General features: G+C 57.7%; 8 protein-coding genes and 1 non-coding gene across 9 annotated transcripts; 6 read left to right on the top strand and 3 right to left on the bottom strand.

Annotated features, from left to right (window-relative positions):
* Positions 1-642: 642 nt before the first annotated feature.
* TRAVEDRAFT_68834 (alcohol oxidase) lies at positions 643-3256 on the top strand (the record flags this gene model as incomplete). The annotated part of the gene is made up of 11 exons (XM_008035208.1): positions 643-989; positions 1048-1198; positions 1257-1481; positions 1532-1774; positions 1839-1949; positions 2013-2250; positions 2304-2343; positions 2396-2456; positions 2519-2640; positions 2698-2870; positions 2932-3256. 11 exons carry the CDS (start codon positions 643-645, stop codon positions 3081-3083), a joined length of 1863 nt encoding a protein of 620 aa, XP_008033399.1. The 3' UTR covers positions 3084-3256.
* A 1179-nt stretch (positions 3257-4435) lies between these two features.
* Positions 4436-4506, top strand: TRAVEDRAFT_t8. Its single transcript has one exon. It is a non-coding gene; the product is annotated as a tRNA-Gly (tRNA).
* Positions 4507-6411: 1905 nt separating this feature from the next.
* Positions 6412-6995, top strand: TRAVEDRAFT_55897 (uncharacterized protein). Its single transcript, XM_008034238.1, has 3 exons — positions 6412-6732; positions 6797-6876; positions 6927-6995. Exons 1-2 carry the CDS (start codon positions 6419-6421, stop codon positions 6837-6839), a joined length of 357 nt encoding a protein of 118 aa, XP_008032429.1. The 5' UTR covers positions 6412-6418; the 3' UTR covers positions 6840-6876; positions 6927-6995.
* Positions 6996-7441: 446 nt separating this feature from the next.
* On the top strand, positions 7442-8291 carry TRAVEDRAFT_86476 (HET-domain-containing protein; the record flags this gene model as incomplete). The annotated part of the gene is made up of 2 exons (XM_008035207.1): positions 7442-7555; positions 7668-8291. Coding segments are annotated over 2 exons (738 nt in total), but the record flags the coding sequence as incomplete, so codon positions are not given.
* Positions 8292-9614: 1323 nt separating this feature from the next.
* Positions 9615-11060, bottom strand: TRAVEDRAFT_160244 (oxidoreductase; the record flags this gene model as incomplete). Its single annotated transcript, XM_008035206.1, has 4 exons — positions 9615-10447; positions 10509-10659; positions 10723-10928; positions 10990-11060. The coding sequence occupies 4 exons, from the start codon at positions 11058-11060 to the stop codon at positions 10033-10035; spliced, it is 843 nt and encodes a 280-aa protein (XP_008033397.1). The 3' UTR covers positions 9615-10032.
* A 283-nt stretch (positions 11061-11343) lies between these two features.
* Positions 11344-13955, bottom strand: TRAVEDRAFT_160241 (P-loop containing nucleoside triphosphate hydrolase protein). Its single transcript, XM_008035205.1, has 3 exons — positions 13596-13955; positions 12422-13546; positions 11344-12369 (listed from the first exon to the last, which is right to left on the bottom strand). Exons 1-3 carry the CDS (start codon positions 13843-13845, stop codon positions 11513-11515), a joined length of 2232 nt encoding a protein of 743 aa, XP_008033396.1. The 5' UTR covers positions 13846-13955; the 3' UTR covers positions 11344-11512.
* An 80-nt stretch (positions 13956-14035) lies between these two features.
* On the top strand, positions 14036-14584 carry TRAVEDRAFT_26153 (uncharacterized protein). Its single transcript, XM_008033730.1, has 2 exons — positions 14036-14395; positions 14457-14584. Exon 1 carries the CDS (start codon positions 14092-14094, stop codon positions 14308-14310), a length of 219 nt encoding a protein of 72 aa, XP_008031921.1. The 5' UTR covers positions 14036-14091; the 3' UTR covers positions 14311-14395; positions 14457-14584.
* A 165-nt stretch (positions 14585-14749) lies between these two features.
* On the bottom strand, positions 14750-16715 carry TRAVEDRAFT_42710 (uncharacterized protein; the record flags this gene model as incomplete). The annotated part of the gene is made up of 3 exons (XM_008034117.1): positions 14750-16513; positions 16565-16574; positions 16639-16715. The coding sequence occupies 3 exons, from the start codon at positions 16713-16715 to the stop codon at positions 14750-14752; spliced, it is 1851 nt and encodes a 616-aa protein (XP_008032308.1).
* Positions 16716-17842: 1127 nt separating this feature from the next.
* On the top strand, positions 17843-20074 carry TRAVEDRAFT_160237 (ras-domain-containing protein). Its single transcript, XM_008035204.1, has 3 exons — positions 17843-17963; positions 18014-18127; positions 18191-20074. The coding sequence occupies exons 1-3, from the start codon at positions 17898-17900 to the stop codon at positions 19208-19210; spliced, it is 1200 nt and encodes a 399-aa protein (XP_008033395.1). The 5' UTR covers positions 17843-17897; the 3' UTR covers positions 19211-20074.
* The last annotated feature ends 813 nt before the right edge of the window (positions 20075-20887 follow it).

The following is a 20887-nucleotide window of genomic DNA, read 5'->3' as shown; positions in this document are numbered from 1 at the left end:
CCGTCAGGCGTGTACACCTGGAAGCCCTATTTAGGCAGTAAACCCCGACGTAGGTCCACATTCTCATGCCACAAGTAGTCATCCTCAGCCACTTACGAGCCATTCCTCATCCTGGTACTTAAAAGCGCCGGAGACAGTCGTCCGAAGGCGCCCATCGGCATACGGTGAACTGTTTGGATGCCAAGGCCGTCTTTAGCAACGAGGTTGCGATCATAATGCAAACTTACATCGCCCAGACGCTCACAGCCTGTATACTTCCCCACGCAAGTCGAGCAATGGCCGACTAATGCCAGCTTTCATGATCCCATCAAGACCGATCCGAGCGCCGGAGGGACGTCACGGCCTTGGATGACCATCCACCTCCTGTTCAATCCCTTGGCTTGCCAGAGTGAGTGCAGAAAACCGGCGGCAGTGGCGGCTGCATCGAGCTCTCGTACTCCCGGGGCGCACATGGACGCACATCGAACGGGTTTTGCGCACAGCATCCGCCCCCATCGCCGGTCGCGGAACACCGCCCGGCGAGCACTGGAGCAACACTCGCCCTCGCTACCGCCCTCCTTCGTAGCTTAAAAAAGATCCCTGCGTCCGCGGTTCCCCCCAGTGCTCGTCCCTTCACCCCACATCCTTACAGCATCTCTAATAATGGCTCGTTCGCGCTCCCTGGTCAAGCTCGGTGCCGCTGTCGCACTGCTCGCAGTCGGCATTTCTGCAGCGCCTCGCCATCAGAGGCGCGCGGGCTCCGGCATCACCAGCGATCCTAATGCGGCGAGCGGCAAGACGTACGACTACATCGTCGTTGGCGGTGGCTTGACGGGGACGACCGTGGCCGCCCGGCTTGCGGAGGACCCTTCGTTGTCGATCCTCATGATCGAAGCTGGTGGTGACGACAGGACGAACCCCGAGGTTTTCGACATCTACCAGTACAGTGCCGCGTTCAATGGCCCTCTCGACTGGGCATGGCCTGCTGATGAGGGCAAGACAATTCACGGGTAAGCATTCCCAACTTTTGCATTTTTCCAGGCGCATTTCTCAACGCTTTTATTGTAGTGGAAAGACGCTTGGAGGTAGCAGCTCGATCAACGGCGGCCATTGGACACGCGGGCTGGACGCCCAATACGATGCCTTCTCTGCGTTGCTCGAGCCTGAGGACGCCAACGTTGGTTGGAACTGGGAAGGCCTCTTCTCATACATGAAGAAGGTAATTCTCACCGCCAGAACTTTGTGGCTATACTTACTGACGCGTATTGCTACTTCAGGCCGAGTCGTTCTCCGCGCCCAACGACCAACAACGCGCCAAGGGTGCAGCGTCGAATGCGTCATTCCACGGCACGACTGGGCCTGTCCAGGTCACGTACCCCGACGCGATGTACGGCGGCCCCCAGATGAAGGCGTTCGTCGCTGCCACCGTTGGCCTCACCCACATGACGGAACTCCCAGACCTGAACGGCGGGAAGTCCAACTGCGTCTCGATCACCCCCTTGGTGCGTGTTAACACCATCCGAAGTCGCTGCGTCCTCTCACGAGCGTACAGAGCTTGAACTGGCACGAAGACGATCACCGGTCTTCCTCGATCGAAGCATACTACACCCCTGTGGAGACGCAGCGTCAGGGATGGACGCTCCTTATCGAACACATGGCTACCAAGGTTCTCTTCAGCGGCGACAGCGCGCCTTTCACTGCCACCGGCGTGGAGTTCGCCGCCGCCGATGGCAGCGGGAGCCGCTTCCAGGCGTTCGCGCGGAAGGAGGTTATTCTCGCCGCTGGCGCTATCCAGGTAGGAATCAGTTCATGCCGTCGTACCATATTCCACTTACACATCTTGTTTCACCATTACATAGACGCCTGCCTTGCTGCAGCTCTCGGGCATTGGCGACTCCGACGTTCTCGGCCCACTTGGTATCAACACACTTGTCGACCTCAAGACGGTGGGCAAGAACCTTCAGGAGCAGGTCAGTGCACAACCGCACATACTCTTACTTGTATCGAGAACTAACGAGTGCTGTCTCGTCAAGACGATGAATTCGCTCGGCGCGAAGGGCAACGGCTTCAACACCGGCGGCAGGGGCCCCACGGACGCCATTGCGTACCCGAACATCCACCAGCTCTTCGGGAACGACTCGGCCGCGGCGGCACAGAGGATCCAGACTAACATTGCCGGCTGGGCGCAGTCCCAGGCTGACTCGGCCCTCTCCGCGGACGCGCTGCACACGATCTATGGCATTCAGGCTGACCTTATCATCAACAAGAACGGTGGGCATCGATTGTACCGTGTGTGAGGCAATAATGCTGACATTGTTCTGTAGCACCCGTCGCGGAACTGTTCTTCGACAGCGGCTTCCCTGCGTGAGTAGAGCTACTTGGAGCGATGGCCGTACGCTGACCACAGGATGTGCAGTGACCTCGGAATCGACATGTGGCAGCTCCTGCCCTTCAGCAGAGGCAGCGTGGCGATCAAGGTGCGTTCGCAGCATAGCTGAGGCAACCATGTGTTCCGCGAGGCTCACCGCCTTCGAACTAGTCGAACGACCCCTTCACGAAGCCCGAAATCAAGGTCAACTACTTCAGCGTCGACTTCGATCTCTCCGTGCAGATTGCCGGCGCCCGCCTCTCCCGCAAGATTCTCGCTACGACTCCTCTCAGGTATGTCCGAGCTTTGAAGACCTGTTGCTTTCGCCATATTGACACTTGCATGCGCAGTGACCTGACGGCTGCCGGAGAGACCATCCCCGGCTTCCAGACCGTCCCCGACGACGGCAACGGCGGCTCTGACGCGGACTGGAGAAAATGGATCGTCCAGTCTGGCAACAACGGCTTCTCCTCTGTCGCGCACCCCGTCGGCACTGCCGCGATGATGAAGCGGAGCCTCGGCGGTACGTTCCTTCTTTCTACCCATTTTTTCGTTATGTGTGCTCATGAGCGTGCGATGGACAGGTGTGGTCGACGCGCAGCTGAAGGTGTACGACACGGCGAACCTGCGGGTCGTCGATGCCTCTGTGCTCCCCATCCAGATCAGCGCACACCTCTCGAGCACGCTGTACGGCGTCGCCGAGAAGGCGGCGGACCTCATCAAGGCCGCACAATGAGGCTGTCTCGCTATGGACGCTTTCCCTTGCTGCAGTGATGCGGTTCACGCTCGTTTGGATGGACTCACGATCCGGCTGGACTTTCGATGATATATTGACGTTGCATTCCTTTGCTCTGACTTAATGATGGACATTACTTATTTATGTACCGCTACTAGCCTCATCACAATGCCCCACTAGTCATACGCTATTTCCGAATTAAATGCCTTCAGGTTTCCCTGAGCGACACGCAGCCACGGAAGACCATTCGAGACGAGTGCCATACACCGCCAAGTGCCAGATATATCCCTGCTATGTGGCGGCATCAAGCGTTAATCAGCCGGTCTCATACCCGGATGACATACTTCATTTACCTACGCGCTAGCTAGAATTCCAGTCTGAGCTTTCCAGCCAACCTCAGCTGCGAGATATGTGGCCGCCAGGTATCAATGGCACCCTCCTCCCAGAGATGGGCGTTTGGTACGCGCTTCCTCGTCTCACTGACATCAGCCTCTCTGGCTGTTTCCGAGAACATAGAGGCGGAGCCCCAACCTGCTGACTCAAGTATCGCGACGGGGCTGCCCCCCATCGCCACGTCCTCCTCTTCCTCTTCCATCATGTTCGCGCTTTCCGCGCCGCCCTCCCTCTTCGCCCCGTCCTCTTCACATCCCGAGCTGTTGCTCTGCGACTTCTGTCGTATTGCTTGGTGCGGGGATCCTACGTAGCACATATGTTCGACTCCCGAGCTGTTCGCTCCGCGGCTCGCTGCCGTGTCGTTATTCGGGGAATGTGCCATTAAGCACTTATCGTCCACTGCCCCTCTCCCTGGACTATGTGAACGTTTGCGGCGAGGCCGTCTGGCATCTGTGGCGCGCTTTTGCAAGCAGTTTAGTAGCTCCTGGGCATCGACGCCCATTTAGTAGCTCGTATCGTTGTAGTCACACTGCTCGCATGTATTATATACCGAATCAATCACCTTGCGGCTTTATCATGTACATTCTGTGTCTACGTGCACCTGCTTCCAAGGCCGATCTGAGCTGCAAAATACGTGATATATAGGTTCAGCAACTCATGGACGCTCGGGCGAGTTTTTGCTGACATCGTGCTGCACCAACATGTAGTGACCGGCTACGACTGACTCCAGCACGCATTTGACAGGTGACGACGGCCCATAACTGGACCCACGACGGATCTATTTCCGGTAATTTTCTGGATTTTGACTGGCTACCAGGTAGTGGTCGGGTGCCGGCGCTCGGTGGAACACATGCCAAATCCAGGTTACATCTACATGCCAGAATCATGGCGGTGTATGCCCCTGGTACATTTTATAGGTGCCTAACCCCATAGATTGAACATACTCCATGATGCAATGCACACTGATGGTGAAACGGTATCATGCTTGCCTTCCAAGCAAGCGGCGTGGGTTCGACTCCCGCTCAGTGTATTTTTTCATCCGCAGTAAAACACAACTGTTGGCTATCGTGCGCTGTCTATGTACATACTGTACGCCGTATGTACAGTATAATGTAACTACCTCAGGTTGCCTGTGAAAGTTCCCTTTATAGGTTATTTTCACTCGCGAAAGCCTCAGGACTGCCGAAGGACACGATGTATGTGTTTATGGGCGTCAACCGGCGTAAACTTCAAATTGCTGCTCTCGACCAACCACCATCTCTAACTTTCAATTCCTGCGATACCCTTGCAGCGATGGCCTCATCCGGCATTGAGGAATATCTCCCTTTCAATGTTCTCATAAAACAACTGCCGTTTTCCCTGCAGCGTGATGTGCACCTCATGCCGTCAGTACGCTTTGTCTGTGATCCATCGCGTCACTAACACTCTGGTCACCGTGCTGCCGGGCAGTCGCGATCGAGTACGTATCTCTCATATCTGACCTTTAGATAGCAGCGACTAGACTGACTTGTCTGTGGTAGCTCTTGGTGGCGGTTCGCACCATGGCAGACGCGATCATGGCGATCAAGCAACACATCAACATGTGTTGTCCATTCAACAGATTGCCTCCTGAACTGCTCATGCTGGTTTTCGAATACGCCACTTTCCGCGACGAGCGATATGCTTTTCGAAACGCTATTCGCACACCAGACTGTCGCAAAGAACCTGCGTACGTCGACCCCATCTCCATTGTGCATGTTTGTCGTACTTGGCGAAGCACCGCACTGGCCACGCCGAACCTGTGGACGCACGTTGAAAACAGCGACATGATGAAAGCTAGGATGTTTTCATCTCGCGCTGAGCCGCTACCTCTCTCCCTCAAAATCCCGGGGGACGCCGGGTCAGCTCTCACACGGCGATTGCTGCAGGAATTCGGACCTCGACTCCAGCAACTCCATATCAGTGAACATGACTCCAACCTCGCGCTGCCACGCACAAAATTTGATGGCTCCCGTCTCGAATGCGTCACAATCGTGGCGTCGGAGTCGGAGTCTACCGACGGGAGGGCGCCTTCCGGTACGAAGGCGTTCGAACAATCAGTCTCCTCCTTGAAAGCCCTAGCGCTCTACTTACCGATGACTTTTTGGATACCAAGGACGCACTTCCCCAACCTCACCCATCTCCTCTTACGTGGCTGTTACGGTGGTGCGTTCAGGGACGAGCAGGACCCGCCGCTCCTGAAGTCCCTCGCAACGATGTTGACCGGAACTCCTCGACTCCAATCTCTTCATCTCTCCTTTCTTCCTCGGGTGGTCCCCTCGAAGCATACCCCGAAGCCCGTAGCGCTCTCTCAGCTCAAACTGTTCTTTTGCACAGTATCCCCCTTCGACACATTCCTTCCCCTTCTTGCGATGTTGCAATTCCCCGCCGAGGCGTTCGTCTCCTTCAATAGCCCGCTGAGCATCTCGCCGAATATGCCCTGGCACTATCAGCTGCAATCGCAGGAGTGGCTTCTTGGTTTGACCCGTCTCGAGCTATGCAGCGCCGGAGACACCGTATGGCTAGTTGCGGAAGGCGATCACTCCGGGTTTTACACAGACGGCGGGATCGCCTCTGCCTCTGAAGACAATCGTAAAAACATCGATCGGCCTCTCTGGTTCCAAAATCTGCAGCGCGTATTCCTCTTCGAGTCCGTCCGATCGCTCGACTTCTTCGCGGAGAGCCACGACCAGATCGCCCTGCTGCAGGCTGCCCTCGACCGTCTGCCCTATCTAGGGACACTCCGATTCCCCATGGGTTCGTCCTACCTCCCTGGTCGCGCTGATACGCCTGTGGCGTTCTCCTGTTGTGCGCTTGACGACGGCTTGCTTCTCCCGCTCATGCCGGGCGACGAAGGCACTCTAACGCGCTGCCGTAGCCTCACCACGCTCTGCATCGAGGACGAAGGGGGCCAGCTGGAAACAATGGCCCCTCGGGTCGTCGACCTGCTGGCTGCACGCGCGAGCGCAGGAGTGCCGCTCAAGGCGCTGACTCTGCAACTCGTGCCCACGTACACTGTGGGTGCGCCGGAACCTACGGACGACGCCCTTGAGCAGGAGCTTGAGCATCTGCGGAGCGTGTACAGCGCCGCAGTAAATCACATTCAAGAATTGAATTTGGAGCTTTGTCGTGACCCGAGCTACGTCGCGGGATATGACGATCATTGGGCACCGACGAAGGAGGCGGAGAGGTACTGGATTGTCCCGGGCACAATGTGGGTGCCGTTGCTTATAAGACCGTAAGCTGCCCCCGAGTCCAACTGAACGGTGTGCAGAGCCTTCATACTCAACTGCGCCATCTAGGTACAACACACCGACGTACTGGAAAGGAAAGCCTATAGCCTGATTCACATTCCAAAAGCATTCTCGGTAATCATCACCATGTACACACTTCATCTGCAGAGCAGTAACAGTTCGCTGACGCGCTCGCTAGGCTTCAGCAGGTCTTCATCACGGGTAATGAGCTGACTCAGGCTGTACCCATTCGTTTCGCTTCCCGCCTACTTCACGTATGTATATCAGATGTCAATAGAAGCTGAACCATGTTCAGTGTTATACGGATTTGACCGTACTCGACACCGTGGAGCTCAGGCTTATTCGCTAACTCATGACCGTACTGACAGATTTCAGCACTATAGACCCCGGTTAGGTGTTACATGCCAGTTCTCCCGGGGCGGCCCACATTCAATCGTGGGTTCTACTTCTCTTAATACATCACGAACCGTACTTGACATTGATAGATCTTCTTTCAGGTTATCCATATGCCAACTATCCCTGGACCTGAGGAATCCAAGTACACCTGTCTGAACTCTAACATGCTGCTGACTATATATGCTGTTACTACTACCCGTCCCCCGACCTCGGTATCCCCAGTCCAACTTTGAGTAAGATTTGGTTATGTTCAATTTGCATTTTTCAACATACTGAAAGGCCTGCCCACAGGCGACAATGTGGCTCCTAAACACATCTACATACCAGATCGTCTTCGTGCAAAACCCCGCCCAGGCTCATTACGCTATCCTATCGCACGTATGGGACTCCGCCGGAGAGCAAACCTTCCAAGTTAGCATCGCTCCCTTTCTTTCCTCACACGAAGCCCAACTTATGAGCCCGTTTACAGGACGTCCACACCATCCATACCGCCGCGCGACACAGCTTTCCGGACACCCTCGAGGCTACCGATCCCCACCTCCTCGACTTCATTCGAGCCCGGCTGAGTCCAAAGATCAGATACTCCTGCGACTACGCTCGCACTCGCGGCTACGCGTACCTCTGGATCGACACGTGCTGCATCGACAAAACGAGCAGCGCGGAGCTGTCCGAAGCGATCAACTCCATGTTCACCTGGTACTCGCAGGCCGACGTCTGCTATGTCTTCCTCTCCGACGTCTCAGCCAGTGATGATCCCGCGGCGCAAGACTCGTCCTTCCGCCGCAGCATGTGGTTCAAGCGCGGGTGGACCTTGCAGGAGCTCATTGTCCCCTCGTCGAACGTGTTCCTGTCGAAGGACTGGCGGAAGATAGGAACCAAGACGAGCCTCGCACACGTCATCGAGGGTGTCACCGGAATCGACACAGACATCCTCCTTCATACTCGCCAGCTGCATACAGTAAGCGTTGCCGATCGAATGGTCTGGGCGGCGGGGCGGGAGACGACTCGCGTCGAAGACGAGGCGTACTGCCTTATGGGGCTCTTTGGCGTGCGTCTCCCCGTCATATATGGCGAAGGCTCGCAGGCGTTCGTACGACTTCAAGAGGAGATCATGAGGCGCATCCCAGACCAATCGCTTTTTCTGTGGGGCATGAAGCCGAACGCCAGGCTCTGCATCTCCGCAAATCTCGAGGAAAGGCGGCCTTCATTAACAAGCGTGCCGATGGATATTCTACGCGCGTCGAAGTCCGCATATCTATTGGCATCTTGCCCTATGGACTTCCTTGACTCCAAGGGGTTTTCTCCCATTCCTCTCGGAGTCTTTGGGGATATACTAGGTCTTCCGGGAGCCTCCCGTCCACCGGTTTACACTCTCAGCGGCCATGGTGTCTGCGCCACCTTGCCCGTCTGCAGTCTCCGGTTCTCGCTCGCTAACGACGTAGGACGCCCGAAACCCGATTCTGCCATCGAAGTTGAAATGGCCATACTCTCCTGTCAGGATGCGCTCGGTCGGATTCCTGCTCTACTGTTCTCAGCCGAGCTATTGAGCGGCCAATACCTCATTGGTGGGTTCGATCTTCATGAACCCTCTCACAGTCGGTTTCCAATTCCATCCACCTTGAGTGTCTTTGGTCGGATCCGCCTCAACTCAGCGTCTCTCATTCGCTCTACTCCGGCATATCAGACTGTGCGATTTTCCCGGTCATCTATTCGAGCTGCCTTGCTGGACCCGCTAGTGCTGAAAAATGTGAGTTCCCCGGCGTTCCGCGACATCTGCGTCCCACATCAACGCATGGCGGCTGTGTCGGAGCTTGCTATCCTCCGCCGCACGGCGATTCCGAAACCCGTCACCGATAGATTTCGTGGAGTCTGCAAGTTTATCCTCCCATGCTGGACCTTGGAGCATCTCAGCGGGCTCGGGTTTGACTCGAATGTGACGGTCAAGGACGGCGAAATGGTTCCTGTGTCTCTGGGCAAACTACCCCGGGAGAGGGCTGGATCGCGCAGCTCACAGGTGCTCGACAGCCGCTATGGCCATACTTTCACTCTTGATCACGCCACTCACGGGGCGATCTCCGTAACGATCTTCACTTGTGCGTTCTCCTTGTTCCTGCCGACGTTGCACGCTACCGTCACATGGGATCTGAGGGCGAGGCATAGCTCGGATGTGATATTCGCAACACAGGTGAGACAGGAATTTGTCGTTCAGCATGCTGGTCACTCATCATGTCCGGTTTCTATAGGCAGGAGAGAAACACGCCGATCATGCAAAACCCGTACAAGAGGCATGCGTCCACGAACACATCAACTCATGGACAGACGCCAGGAGGCGTTTCGAAGGGCCCCCGAATTGCCCCAGCGTTATTCTGCAATTCACCGTTTGGGATGAGTCCGACTATGCACTCGGGACCAGATATGCGCTGCAAGCCTCTGGATTGTTTGGCGACTGCTATGCACTCGACATCCGGTTGGAACTTCCGCCAAACAACACCGCGAACGCAAACGTATCTGAAATCTCTCAACCAAAGACCTCCTTCGTAGCAGACCTAGAAGACCACATCCCGAACGCAGAGGACACTACAGAGGATGTGTCCAGGAGCGAGGTAAATTGCCTATGTGTACCAATAATGCGAAGAGATGTCGACTAACGCACGCTCTCGTACAGAGCCTTGATGAAGCTGTGCGGGAGGACGGTCCGAGCCGTAGGATCGGCAAGAGGAAAAGAAAAGCCGCGGGCGGGTCGGACGAAACAAACGTAGTGCGTCGGTCGCCGCGAACTCGGCGATGACTTTCAAGAAGTGGACTGTTGACGAGAATAGCGGGCGTGAACGAGAATACTAGACATGGCGCGATCATCACGTACGGGATTCTACACTGACCTACTATCCTCACTTCGTGGCCCGAGAGAACCGACGCCACATCAACCACAGCACGAAGCCCCTCGGGAGCCACTGCAACACGCGGTACAGCAACGTCTTTCCCCCGAGCCGCATCTGCCGCGGCGGTCTCCCCTGCAGAGTGCTCCGCACGACGCGGCGCGCGTATTCGTCCGTGGGCATGCTGTCGGTGCCCTGGCTCATGCCGACGCGCTCGATGATGTTCGGCAGATAGCGCGCGTAGAGGCTGCCCTCGGGGAGGCCGGGGTAGGTCGCGAGCCGGTTGTTCGCGAGGTTAGAGCGCACGGCGCCGGTGGTGACGAGGACGACGGCGATGTTGAGCGGGGTGCATTCCATGTAGAGGACCTCGCTGAGGGAGTGCATTGCCGCCTTCGTCGAGGCGTAAATTCCTGCCCAAGGCGTCGGTCTATCGCGTCAGGAGGATGCGTCAGCTAAGCATGGATGGGATGCGGTCGTTGAAAATGTACACGTATGCTTGAACGGAACTGATGTTGACCACAGTGCCGCTCTTGCGTGAAGCCATGTGGGGTATGACCGCCCTGCACATGCGAATAATTGAAAACACGTTGGCATCGTACGCGCGCTGTATCTCATCCATCGGTACATCTATTGTAGGACCTGGAAGAGAAATATATCAGAAGCGAGATCAACACGCCAGAATCTAGAAGAGGTCATGCCTACCCGTGCACAGGACTCCGGCGTTGTTGACAAGGACGTCGATGCGGCCCTCCTTCTCGAGGATGGTCCGCACGACATCTTGGACGTTATCGTCGCTCATAACGTCCAGCACAAGTCGTTCGACCGTGTTATGAGTAAATCCGCCCATGGCTTCGAGCCTGCGCGCGGTCGCGTAAACTTTGCAACCTTGGGCGGCATACTCCTCACATCTAACGGCCATAATCAGCAGCTGTGTGGTGGCAAGCCAGACACGCAACCCTCGTGACTCACAGCGAAAACCCTATTCCGCCACTGGAGCAACCAGTAACCAGCACGACTTTGGGAGAGAGGGACGCGGACATCGGCTGTGGTCGTGCGGTCGCGGGTCAAAGGCAAGTTGCCCCAGCGGGGCTAGTGCGACGCGTACGGTACTCCGAGATCGGCAGCCCGGGAACTCAAATGACCGACCACCACCGACTTGTTCACACAGTACTATGCCAGTGTGGACGTCTTCCCACCTGCGACACGGGAATAGGCCGTGAATAATCAACTCATTCTGTGCAGAACGTGGTGGCTGCCTCAGTCTTGAAGCTTAAAGTCCTGGTACGCACCACAAAGGGAGTACCAACGTATCGCAAATGATGTGTTAAAAGGCCTACAAACGTTGCGGCCTCGGCGACGTACGCGCCAGAGTGGTGTGGTAGATTAGCTGGTCCTAGATGTACCTACGAATGATTAGATGATGTATGATTCACGCCCGTAGAATACTTTCATCCACTGCACCCTCTCAAGTCTCCAACGACCGCGCCACGGCTCACGCCTTGAGCGCGCCCACCTTCCTGCGCACAATCCGCGCTTTCTCCGACCCGCGACCCTTTTGCTTCCCGAACACGACGACCTTCCCGTCCTCGCCTGCGCGCCCAGAGCGGCCCGCGCGGTGCAGGAAGTCGACCATGTTGCGCGGCTCGTCGACGATGAAGACGTGCTTCACGTCTGGGGAGAAGTCGAGCCCACGCGAGAGCAGCGACGTCGTGATCATCACGTGCGGCACATCCTTGACCTCGCCCATCGTCCGCGGCTCAGCGGGAGATTCTTCGACCTTCGCTTCCACCTCCGCCTTCACCTCGGGCACGTCTGCGGAGGAGGATCCGGGTGCCTCGAGTTCGCGTACACGCAGGAACCCGTCGAGATGGTGGTTCGAGCCGCGTTTCCGCGACTCACCCGCGCTGGTGAGGGCGACGCTGGCGATGCCCTTCTCGTTCAGCGTCTCGCTGAGGTTAAGGACGCGGTTGCTCTTGTTGCAGAAGATGAGCACGCGCGAAAGCGGCTTGTTCTGCTGGAGGTCCTCGTACCACACCCGCCGGAGCCGGTGCTCGATGTCCGCGTCGCGGTTGCCGCCCGTCCAGTTGAAGTTCTCCGTCTTGAGCGTCGACGGCAGCCGGTGCAGGTTCGGTGAGGCGAGGCGCGTCAGTGTGGGGTGGAACTTGTTGACGTATGCGGCGAGCGATGCAGGGATAGTCGCGGACGTCAACAGGAGATGGAACGGGTAGTCGATGGGCGTGGGCTTGTCCGCCGTGCTCAGGACCAGGTCAGGTTCGAAGGGAACCGGGTGCCCGCGAGCGGCGCTGATCTCCGCGAGGATCGACCGTGTTGCCTCCTGGAAGTCGGGATCTGCATGTAATGCTTAGCAGCGGCCTTGAAACAGTCTCTTTACTAAGCTTACCGAAAAGAACGTCCGCTTCATCAACGACGACCCACTCGATATCTGCGAGACCCATCTGGGGCTCCCCGATGTTGTACTTCCGAGGTATGTTGATTTTGCCCTCCTCCCCGCCATACGAAAACGTGTCTTTCCTAAATCTCCTCACCTCCCAGTCCCATCCACGCCCACGGAAAAGCTCGAGCACCTTTGACGGCGTACTGACAAGCAGGTCCACCGGGCGATTCTGCGCCCCAGGCCGCATGATGATTTCGGACGAGATGTCGGCGTCGCCTTCCGCTGCTCCATCCATCGCCTCGGCCATTCTCGACGCCGTGACCTTCTTACGCGACGGCGTATTCGCCTGGGACGCGCACATAACGCGCAACTTCACGTTGTGCAAGAGGTCCTTCGCGAAGCCGGAGAGCTGCCTCGAGAGTTCGTGCGTCGGCGCAAGTACGAGTGCGCGAGGGTTCATGGCGCGATGCGGCAAGGAAGGGTCGGTACTCCGGCGTGGTGTATCGCGTAGCTCGGCAAGCTTGAGGTCTTGCAGGAGAGGTAGCAGGTACGCCATGGACTTGCCCGAACCAGTCTCGGACGCGAGGAGGAATTGGCGGTACTGCGCGTGTTCCTCAGGCGTCGCGGATTCGGGCTTCACTAGATGCTTGATCGAGAGAGCCTGAATAGGTGTCGGCTCTGCGTCGGGACCAAGGATGTTGTGGATCGACTGGACGATTCCTTCCATGAGCGGCGGGGAGGTGAATTTGTCTGGCAAATTCGATGTCGGCATCGCGTGTTTGTCCAGGTCGAAGTCCTCGCTGAGCGGGTTGACGACTTTGGCCTTGTATGACGACACGGAGCTGGAGCTGGGGGGCTTGTACTTGCCCCCGCTCGTGAAGTCTACTGAGCGTGAGCTACCGGACAACTTGAGAGTCACTGGTAGATCCACATCGGCCGCCGGGACGACAAACTTCTGTCTGCCCTCCCGAGAATCAAATATTCTCGGCGGAGCCGGCTTGCGCGGCTTGTACTCTCTGGGGGGCCTGTCATGGTGGGGTGCAGCATCGCGCTGGAACGAAGGCGCAACCTCGAGCTTCCCGGATGACGGCGTCAAGTCCTTCACGAGTCGGGTACGCGACGGTGTGGTACCTTTGCATTTTATCAGTAGCTTTGCAAGAATTCTGTGAGGTCAACTTACTGGAGTTCTCTCGAGGGCGACTGTAGCTGTCTCGAGATCTACCAGAGCTGTCTCGAGACCTACTGAAGCTGTCTCGAGGTCTGCTGGAGCCATCCCGGGGTCTGCTGGGGCCGTCTCGTAGCCTACTGGGGCCTTCCCGAGAGCTCTTGTATAGAAGTGGTGCAGAAGTGTGGAGGCATGCCACCACCAGCTCCGGTGGGAGGTTGGCGGTCCGTGCAGCAAACCGAGAGCCAGATGACAGCAGAGACATTGCAGACTACCCAGGAGCCTAATAAAGAGCTATGCGAGCCTGTTACAGCTCCGTCTGCGTAGATACAGACACGAAGGGACAGCGCTTGCGGATGGAGGATGGGGGACGAGGGAGAGGTCCACGAGCAATACGACGAGCGCCTGCGCGACCCTCATTTTTGTGAGCGCCCACGCCTCTCCCAGTTCCCGTCATCACCCTCTCTCCCGCCCTCCTCCGCCTCCCTTCGTTTCGCTTCCAAACACCACAATGTCTCGTCGTGCAGCACCCGCCGTCTCGCCCTTCGGTGTCCCCCAGCGCCGCGCCATTAACGACCCCAACGAGTCTGCCTTCTCCCGCTTCATGCGCGAGCAGGTTTGGAGCCCGGAGAACCTCCCCGGCAACCTCAGCATCCTCACCGCGGTGTCGGTCTTCTTCGGTGGAATTGCCGCAATCAGGTCATGGGGAGAGCTCATGATCCCCGCTTGAACAAGCTACTTGTGCTGCGAGGTGGAGAGGTCTGGAGAGGTTTAGGGAGAGGGAGCAACTGATGACGTCGCGAATACGACTACCGGTGAGTAGTTCACGCTTAAGCATCCTACATTCCGATTCTCAATTCGAGAGTACTGTTCCAGGCAGCGTTTTTGACGGCCGACCCACGCTCATCAACGCACCACGCTGTTGACCAAAACCACTGCATCTACGTGTTGTATCATAATCACCATTAATTGTCACCACTTTCATGCTATTGAGGAGACGAGTCGTCAGTATATCAACCAAAATAAGTGTGTAATGCAGCAAACCACAAGTCGAGACGACCGCTATCAGACGTACTAACCGGAATGTGCGTTTCAACATACGATCTCGATTCTATTGAACACTGGGACAACAGGACCTCGCACAAAAAAACCAATTTGAACACACGTCCCTAGATGTCCGTAAATGAATATAGCCTGTCGGTATACTGCGGTCGACCCCAGTCGGGCACGATCCAGTACTTCCCCGCCTCCTCGGGCATGTCCCACTCGTGCCTATGCATTGGGACCACACTGAGGTCCTCTCCGCGTACGTAGTCTTCAGTCTCGTCAAGTGCGTCCCTATTGTTACCTTGGCCGACCTCCAAGTTTTCATCCAACACCAATGTTTCCACAGATGTCCGCACCGCAAGGTGTCGGACTGGGGCTCCAACTCCCGCCCGTGCAGCCAACATAAGCGCAATATCCGCCGTCCAGGCATCCTGCGGGTTCAGCTTGTGTACGTCTATGTCAATGCTAGTCAGGGTAGGGCAGGGGGCAGATTGAGCCCCGTCGCCCGGCTTGAGAGCAGCGAGTAAGTCCTCCATGAGCCCTCCGCAAGTAGCGTTCACTGGGGCCTCCTCCAGGAGGTCCATCGGGGACACCGGTCCGAGCGTGGGGGAGGGCAATGAGCTGCGCCCATTGAGCGAGAGGTCCGGGTGCACTCGGACGCGCAGCGCGACGAGGGATGGTGTGCGGTGGAGGAGGTTGTGCAGGACATGTACGGCCTCCGCGTTGTTGATGAGGAAGTCCAACGTACATATCGACGCAAGAGGAAGCATTGCCAGGAGACAGCTCTGCAAGCACTGAACTTCAGATGGGGACGCGTATCGGCCTTCCACCCAGAGCCCCGAGTGAGGCCCTTCTGCGACGAGGCGCAGGTCTCGGTCGTAGGCCGCGATCTCCATATGTGTGAAGCTCTGCACGAGCTCGCGCGAGGGAAATTCATAAGGAGGCTCGAGGGTCGTTTGTTCTCGTGCGCCGCATCCATGGCCTACGTATACGAACGCTGACTCAGGAAGAAGCAAATACAAGAGAAGGCGGAGAGAAGCGGATGGATTCGAGTCGACACACGCAAACCACTGCAGTTGAGGGAGCGCGACCGGCTGCAGCTCAGGCTCGGGCTCCGCTTCCTCGAAGACCTCCGCCGTGAGGCGCACGAGGTGGAGGTACTGCAGGGCGGGCATGTTCATCAGTACGCCCATCAGGAGGGGCCCCAGGCCGTACGGAACGTAGTCCCAGTAGTGGCACACTGCATCCATGTACAGGTGGGTGACGTGTGAGAATGACATCTTCGGTGTCCAGATGAAGTCGTCCCTCAGGGAGACAGTGAGGGCCTTCAGGCGAGCATTGGAGATGACGAGGTCTATCGGTCGGAGAGCCCGGCTTGCAACCACGGTCAGACATTCGAGAAGAGGTGCGTCGAGCTCGATCTTTGTTGCAGGGGTGTCGTGGAAAAGGTCCCAAGAGAGGTCAAGCCGCCGAATCCGAGAGGCGACGCCGTCGCCTTGCAAGAACCGCGCCAGGTCGGCGCCGCGCATCTGTGACGCATGCAAATAGAGGGGCATCGTTTGAGACCGGCCCAGAAAGGCGTCTGCACTCGGTAATCTGCTGGTGTGGTCGTCGACGAGGATGTCTGCCCAGAGCGAGGGTGAGGCGAGGGCAACAGCGCGCCAGGTACGGCAGACATGTGTGATGTTAATGAGGTTGGTTCGGGCAGTCTTCTTTGTCGTGAGGGGCGCGCCGCCCTCGACTTCGACTCTCTCATCATGGCCCTTGGCAAATTCGAAGATAAGGCCGAGCAGCTCCGTAGGAAGCTTGCTGACCGGTGCGATTACGTTGACGCGGTGTTTGAGGTCTGATGCTGCGTCCGACACGATGTGAAGTGCCGTGCGTAGCTTGCGAACAGGTGAGTATATCGGTCTAAACGATAGCTAGAGTGTACGCACCTCATCGGATCTGACACACAAACATGGGCTGTTTTGAGCATCGGGTAGGTTTAATATGTGACGAGGACACGTACGATAATTGCGAAATCTGGTCCCCTAGGGCATGCTTCAGTCGACTGAGAAGGACGAGAAACTCGGCTTCATTAACCATTTCTGTGGTCCTCGTGTTCGTTCGTGGATGCTACCGCGGCGCCGTAGCAATAGCTATATCAGTTCCAAGTTTGACAGGCGAGGCAGGGACGATCTCGAGCCGTATATATCATCCTGCTTGAAGGTGCCACTGCCACTGCTATCGTCAATAACCCATTGGCACATTTGTAGGTAGTAGAATCTTACCACTGGTATATGACCAAGGCCATTCTCGCATGACAATCGACGTGAGCACAAATCGCCAACTCAGTGCAATCACTGTTTCCGACCCACGATGAGCCTCACCGCCTCACAATTGATCCTCTGGAGCCCCGTGTTAACTCGAACTGACTAAGAAAGAGATGAGTAACACGACAGACTGATGCTTTCAAGAAACGAGCCGTCAAATTGCAGAGTAGACGGCACGAGGAAAACCTGTTTCTGCCACTGGCTCGGCGGCGCCCGGCATATATTGAGCTGGCGCACTCTCGGTGCATCGTCCTGCAGCAGCTGCGCGATGGATGGGTCGTTCACCCAGCAAATCTCATAGGCCAGAGATGCTGATTGCGAGCGAAATCGAAAGGTATCGAGCCTCGTGCGGTTGCAATTGTTGATACCTGACCACAGGCTCAGCGTAGCGAGAGCGACGTCTCTCCATAGCCTACAGACATGTATGCCGCAGATGAGGTCGACGAATGGGATGCAGTAGGTGTATCCGTCACTGTGCTCCATCAAGTATTCCATACGGTGTCGGTCAGGGACGACAGTGAATTCAAAGATTCGCACCAGGAGTTCGAAGGGGAGTCTGTTGATTGGGACGATGATGCCTACCCGTGCGAGCAACCTGGCATAGGTGGTACATGAAAGCTGCTACATAGGACCAGCGGTACCCGTTAGATAACGCTGCGATATGTCGATGCGTACGTCGGACGCACCTCTTCCAGACGACGGCAAAACCCCTTGAGAACAAAGGACACGCGCGACCTCCGCCATCACTCCCTGGCCGAGTCCCAAGTCGACGGCTGGTGTTGGAGCTCGGGGTTGAAGATGATCATCGTGGTTGGGAAGAAACAGGCGCAGACGCCGACTTGCGGCGAGGACGCGGGAGAAATATTCCATTACCGGGCTCGCGTCTTCTCTCATCTCGACCACCACCACATATCTTCTGCCGTATTGCTCATGAGCTCTGCGCAAGTTCCTGGCGATGCGCACGGTTAAGCTCGTCGTCATTGGTGCATCTGGTGTCGGCAAGTCCAGCATCCGCAACCAGGTACGTTCGTATGCTCTTGCTCGCGCGACAAGCCTGACCGGTTCACACAGTACATCTCAGGCCGCTTCACGACGGGCTATAGGGCAACCATCGGCGCAGACTTTATAACGAAGACTCTGCCCCACCACAATGTGCCGGACGAGCTGGTGACTCTGCAGATATGGGTGCGTACTGCCGCTTAGATACCTTTGTCTGTAACTCATTCCATGGTGGGGCGGGGACGCTAGGACACGGCAGGGCAGGAACGGTTCTCCGCACTCTCGTCGGCGTTCTTCCGCGGCGCGGATGCAGTCATCCTAATGTTCGACGTCAATCAACCGCAGACGCTCGACGCCCTGACGAAGTGGTGGGGCGACTTCCGGGACAAGGCACCCGTGCCTGACGAGGCCGTCGACGAGTTCTGCTGTGTCGTCGTGGGGAACAAGATTGACATCGCGCAAGCGGCGGGGAGCGGGCATTCGGCGGTGTCGGAGGCAGAGGCGATCGACTATGTGCACAGGCTCGTACCCCGTCCCGCCACACCCCCGTCCCCCACCGTTCGCCTGGCACCGCCAGAAGATGACCTCTCAGATGAAGAACTTCCCCCCTCTCCACCTCCAGAACATCTCGACGCTTCGCGTACCGACTCGATCGACATACACTCCCACCTTTTGCGCGGTCGTGCGTCTCGGACATCGCGCTCTCATAGCCGCTCCACGCTCTTTCGCGGGGGTAGCGCTGCCGGGACGATGACGACGACGCACACCATCTATCACACTCCTTCCTCCTCTATATTCGATAACTTCGAGTCCGCCCTCTCCTCGCCCGCATTCACCGCGCTATCCGCGCCCCCCTCCCGCTCGCCCTCACGCGACTCTCCCCTCCGCTCTCCGCGCCGCATGCCGTCCACATCTTCCATGTCCTCCGCACCGACTATCACCCCCAGCCTTTTCATTCGCGGCCAGGCAGAAGTCGCTACGACCGCTACAACTCCAGAGTCGGGTTCCCCACCAGGAAACTCATATTGCCCCCCGCCGCCGCTCGAACGATACCCGAAGCTGTTCTTCACCTCCGCAAAAACGGGAGAGGGCGTGAAGGACGTGTTTGAGTACATCGCGCGCCGCGTCGTCGTCCGGCAGGAGCACGAGGAGGCGCTCGAGGCGCGGACGATGTACGTGCACGACGCGGACCAGAGTATGAGCATCCACCTCTCCCTGGGCGGGCCCGACAAGGGTCGCTGGGCAAGTGGGGCGTGCTGCGGGTCATGATCGCGGGTTATGCGGGGTATGTTCGGCGCCGACACTCATATAATGGCCGGACCGCGCTGCGTTTGCTTTCGTTCGTTCGTTATGGATTCTTTTCTGCTCTGTACCCGTACTGTAGGCTGCTCACGCTATTGTTCTCTAGGGACGTGTCTCTTGTATTTACGACGCTATACCGATATCTATCAGCGAGTCTCCGGAAATTGCTCTGTTCTTTCGCCTGTTCTTTCGCTCGTGAACTTTGGACGACTTGGGTAGAGGCGTCCTGGCAACGGGCCCGCCGCTACCAATAAGAGGTTCATCGGACCCAGAGCTCATGTCTACCGCCGTGCGCGACGTCGCCACCGAGCCCGCCTCGTCGTGCGCGGCGCCATCGAGCGCCACTGCCAGCGCCGGCCTCGCCTGCGGAGCCCGCGCGGGCAGCGCGCCCACAGACCGCTTGGGGCGGGAGCGCTCTGAGAGCTCGAAGGTGAGCTCGAACGCGTACCCAGCCGCGCGAGCACCGGGGGTGCCGCGCACTGCGACGCGCAAGAGGCGCGTGTCCGCCGCGTCGCTCTCCCAGTCCGCGTCGGCGTGGAGGACGAACTCAGCCTGCGCGTGCAGCGCGCCGGACTCCGTACGCCGCACGGTCGAGGTGCGCCGCCCGCCGCTGTCGTCCGCGCACGGCGCCTCCGCGACCGCGTAGTCGCAGTGGCTGCTCATGGACGTCGCGGAGCGCGCGGGGGAATGCGGGACTGGGCTCCGCCTGCCCAGGAAGGGCGTGCGGAAGAAATGGTCGACGGAGAAGTGCGCGGAGGTGCTCCAGACGGGGGGAACCATCTCCATCGCGGCGGTGTTGGTGAGGATCACGCCGACCTTGATGTCTTGGCTGCTGTCGCCGTTCGTGTCGCCTCCGGAATGAAAGGTAGCGCTCGCAGTGAGGATCTGGTCAAGGTGTGTGTTAGTGTACCAGCAGGAAAGGGGGGACACCTTGAACCCGAGAGAGGCCAGCTCTTCTACGGAGTCGCGGGCGATATTGACAGTCACCGTGGTGCCGAAGCTTCTGTGAGGCCCTAACGTGGATGAGAGGTCGTTGTGATACAAGCCCGAGCTGAGGTGTCGACGGATGTAGACCTCGCGGACCTTCCGCGGCGCCAGGAGCTGAGCTCGAGCAGTAGCCAGAGTAGACTTTCCTAGACGGATGCTACGAGGGCGTATGTGTAGATGCTCCGGGAGATGGCATGCCGCGTGAGTTGCGACGACCAAGGGCTCTTGCACGCGAGCCGGCACTACCTCCGGCAGCCTAGACAAGGGCAACGCAACGAGCGAACCGTACTCGTCTTGGCAGCGTAGCAGGGCGAGGGACTGGAATTCTTCTTGGCGAGTGCAGTGGACAGACCGCACGGGGCCCGTATGGTATTCGAAGAGAATCCCCGGTATCTGTGTCAGCTCAGCGGAAAGGTCGAGTATAAGGAGGTGGAGGGCTACGCCCTGCGGCGTGAATAAACAATGGAGAGAGGGGAGCTTGAAGTCCTCCGGCGACCCGCCGAGAAGGGACGCGAACTCCTCGAGCGGGAGTGGCGCGACGTCTCTGGCGGACTCGAAATCTTGCGGAGACAGCGCTAGGAGCCCCATCCCATGCCGTGACGTCTCCAGGTGGTACATGGGCTTGGCCGGGGGAGGTACGAAAGGCTTGTTCCTTGA

The sequence above is a fragment of the Trametes versicolor genome (genome assembly GCF_000271585.1).
Source record: "Trametes versicolor FP-101664 SS1 unplaced genomic scaffold TRAVEscaffold_1, whole genome shotgun sequence".
Lineage (NCBI taxonomy): Eukaryota > Fungi > Basidiomycota > Agaricomycetes > Polyporales > Polyporaceae > Trametes > Trametes versicolor.
The sequence above is the reverse complement of the archived record's forward strand: the minus strand, read 5'-3'. Positions and strand labels throughout refer to the sequence as shown.

What these genes read in the sequence shown, in the direction of transcription:
- TRAVEDRAFT_55897 (XM_008034238.1), top strand. Translation starts at nt 6,419, where the DNA reads ATGGCCCCTCGGGTCGTCGACCTGCTGGCTGCACGCGCGAGCGCAGGA. An exon ending in GTGCCGTTGCTTATAAGACC is followed by an intron (nt 6,733 to 6,796) that starts GTAAGCTGCCCC and finishes TGCGCCATCTAG; the next exon opens with GTACAACACACCGACGTACT.
- TRAVEDRAFT_160241 (XM_008035205.1), bottom strand. Translation starts at nt 13,845, where the DNA reads ATGTCTCTGCTGTCATCTGGCTCTCGGTTTGCTGCACGGACCGCCAAC. An exon ending in TCGCCCTCGAGAGAACTCCA is followed by an intron (nt 13,547 to 13,595) that starts GTAAGTTGACCT and finishes TAAAATGCAAAG; the next exon opens with GTACCACACCGTCGCGTACC. An exon ending in TGAAGCGGACGTTCTTTTCG is followed by an intron (nt 12,370 to 12,421) that starts GTAAGCTTAGTA and finishes CATTACATGCAG; the next exon opens with ATCCCGACTTCCAGGAGGCA.
- TRAVEDRAFT_26153 (XM_008033730.1), top strand. Translation starts at nt 14,092, where the DNA reads ATGTCTCGTCGTGCAGCACCCGCCGTCTCGCCCTTCGGTGTCCCCCAG.
- TRAVEDRAFT_160237 (XM_008035204.1), top strand. Translation starts at nt 17,898, where the DNA reads ATGCGCACGGTTAAGCTCGTCGTCATTGGTGCATCTGGTGTCGGCAAG. An exon ending in AGTCCAGCATCCGCAACCAG is followed by an intron (nt 17,964 to 18,013) that starts GTACGTTCGTAT and finishes CGGTTCACACAG; the next exon opens with TACATCTCAGGCCGCTTCAC. An exon ending in TGGTGACTCTGCAGATATGG is followed by an intron (nt 18,128 to 18,190) that starts GTGCGTACTGCC and finishes CGGGGACGCTAG; the next exon opens with GACACGGCAGGGCAGGAACG.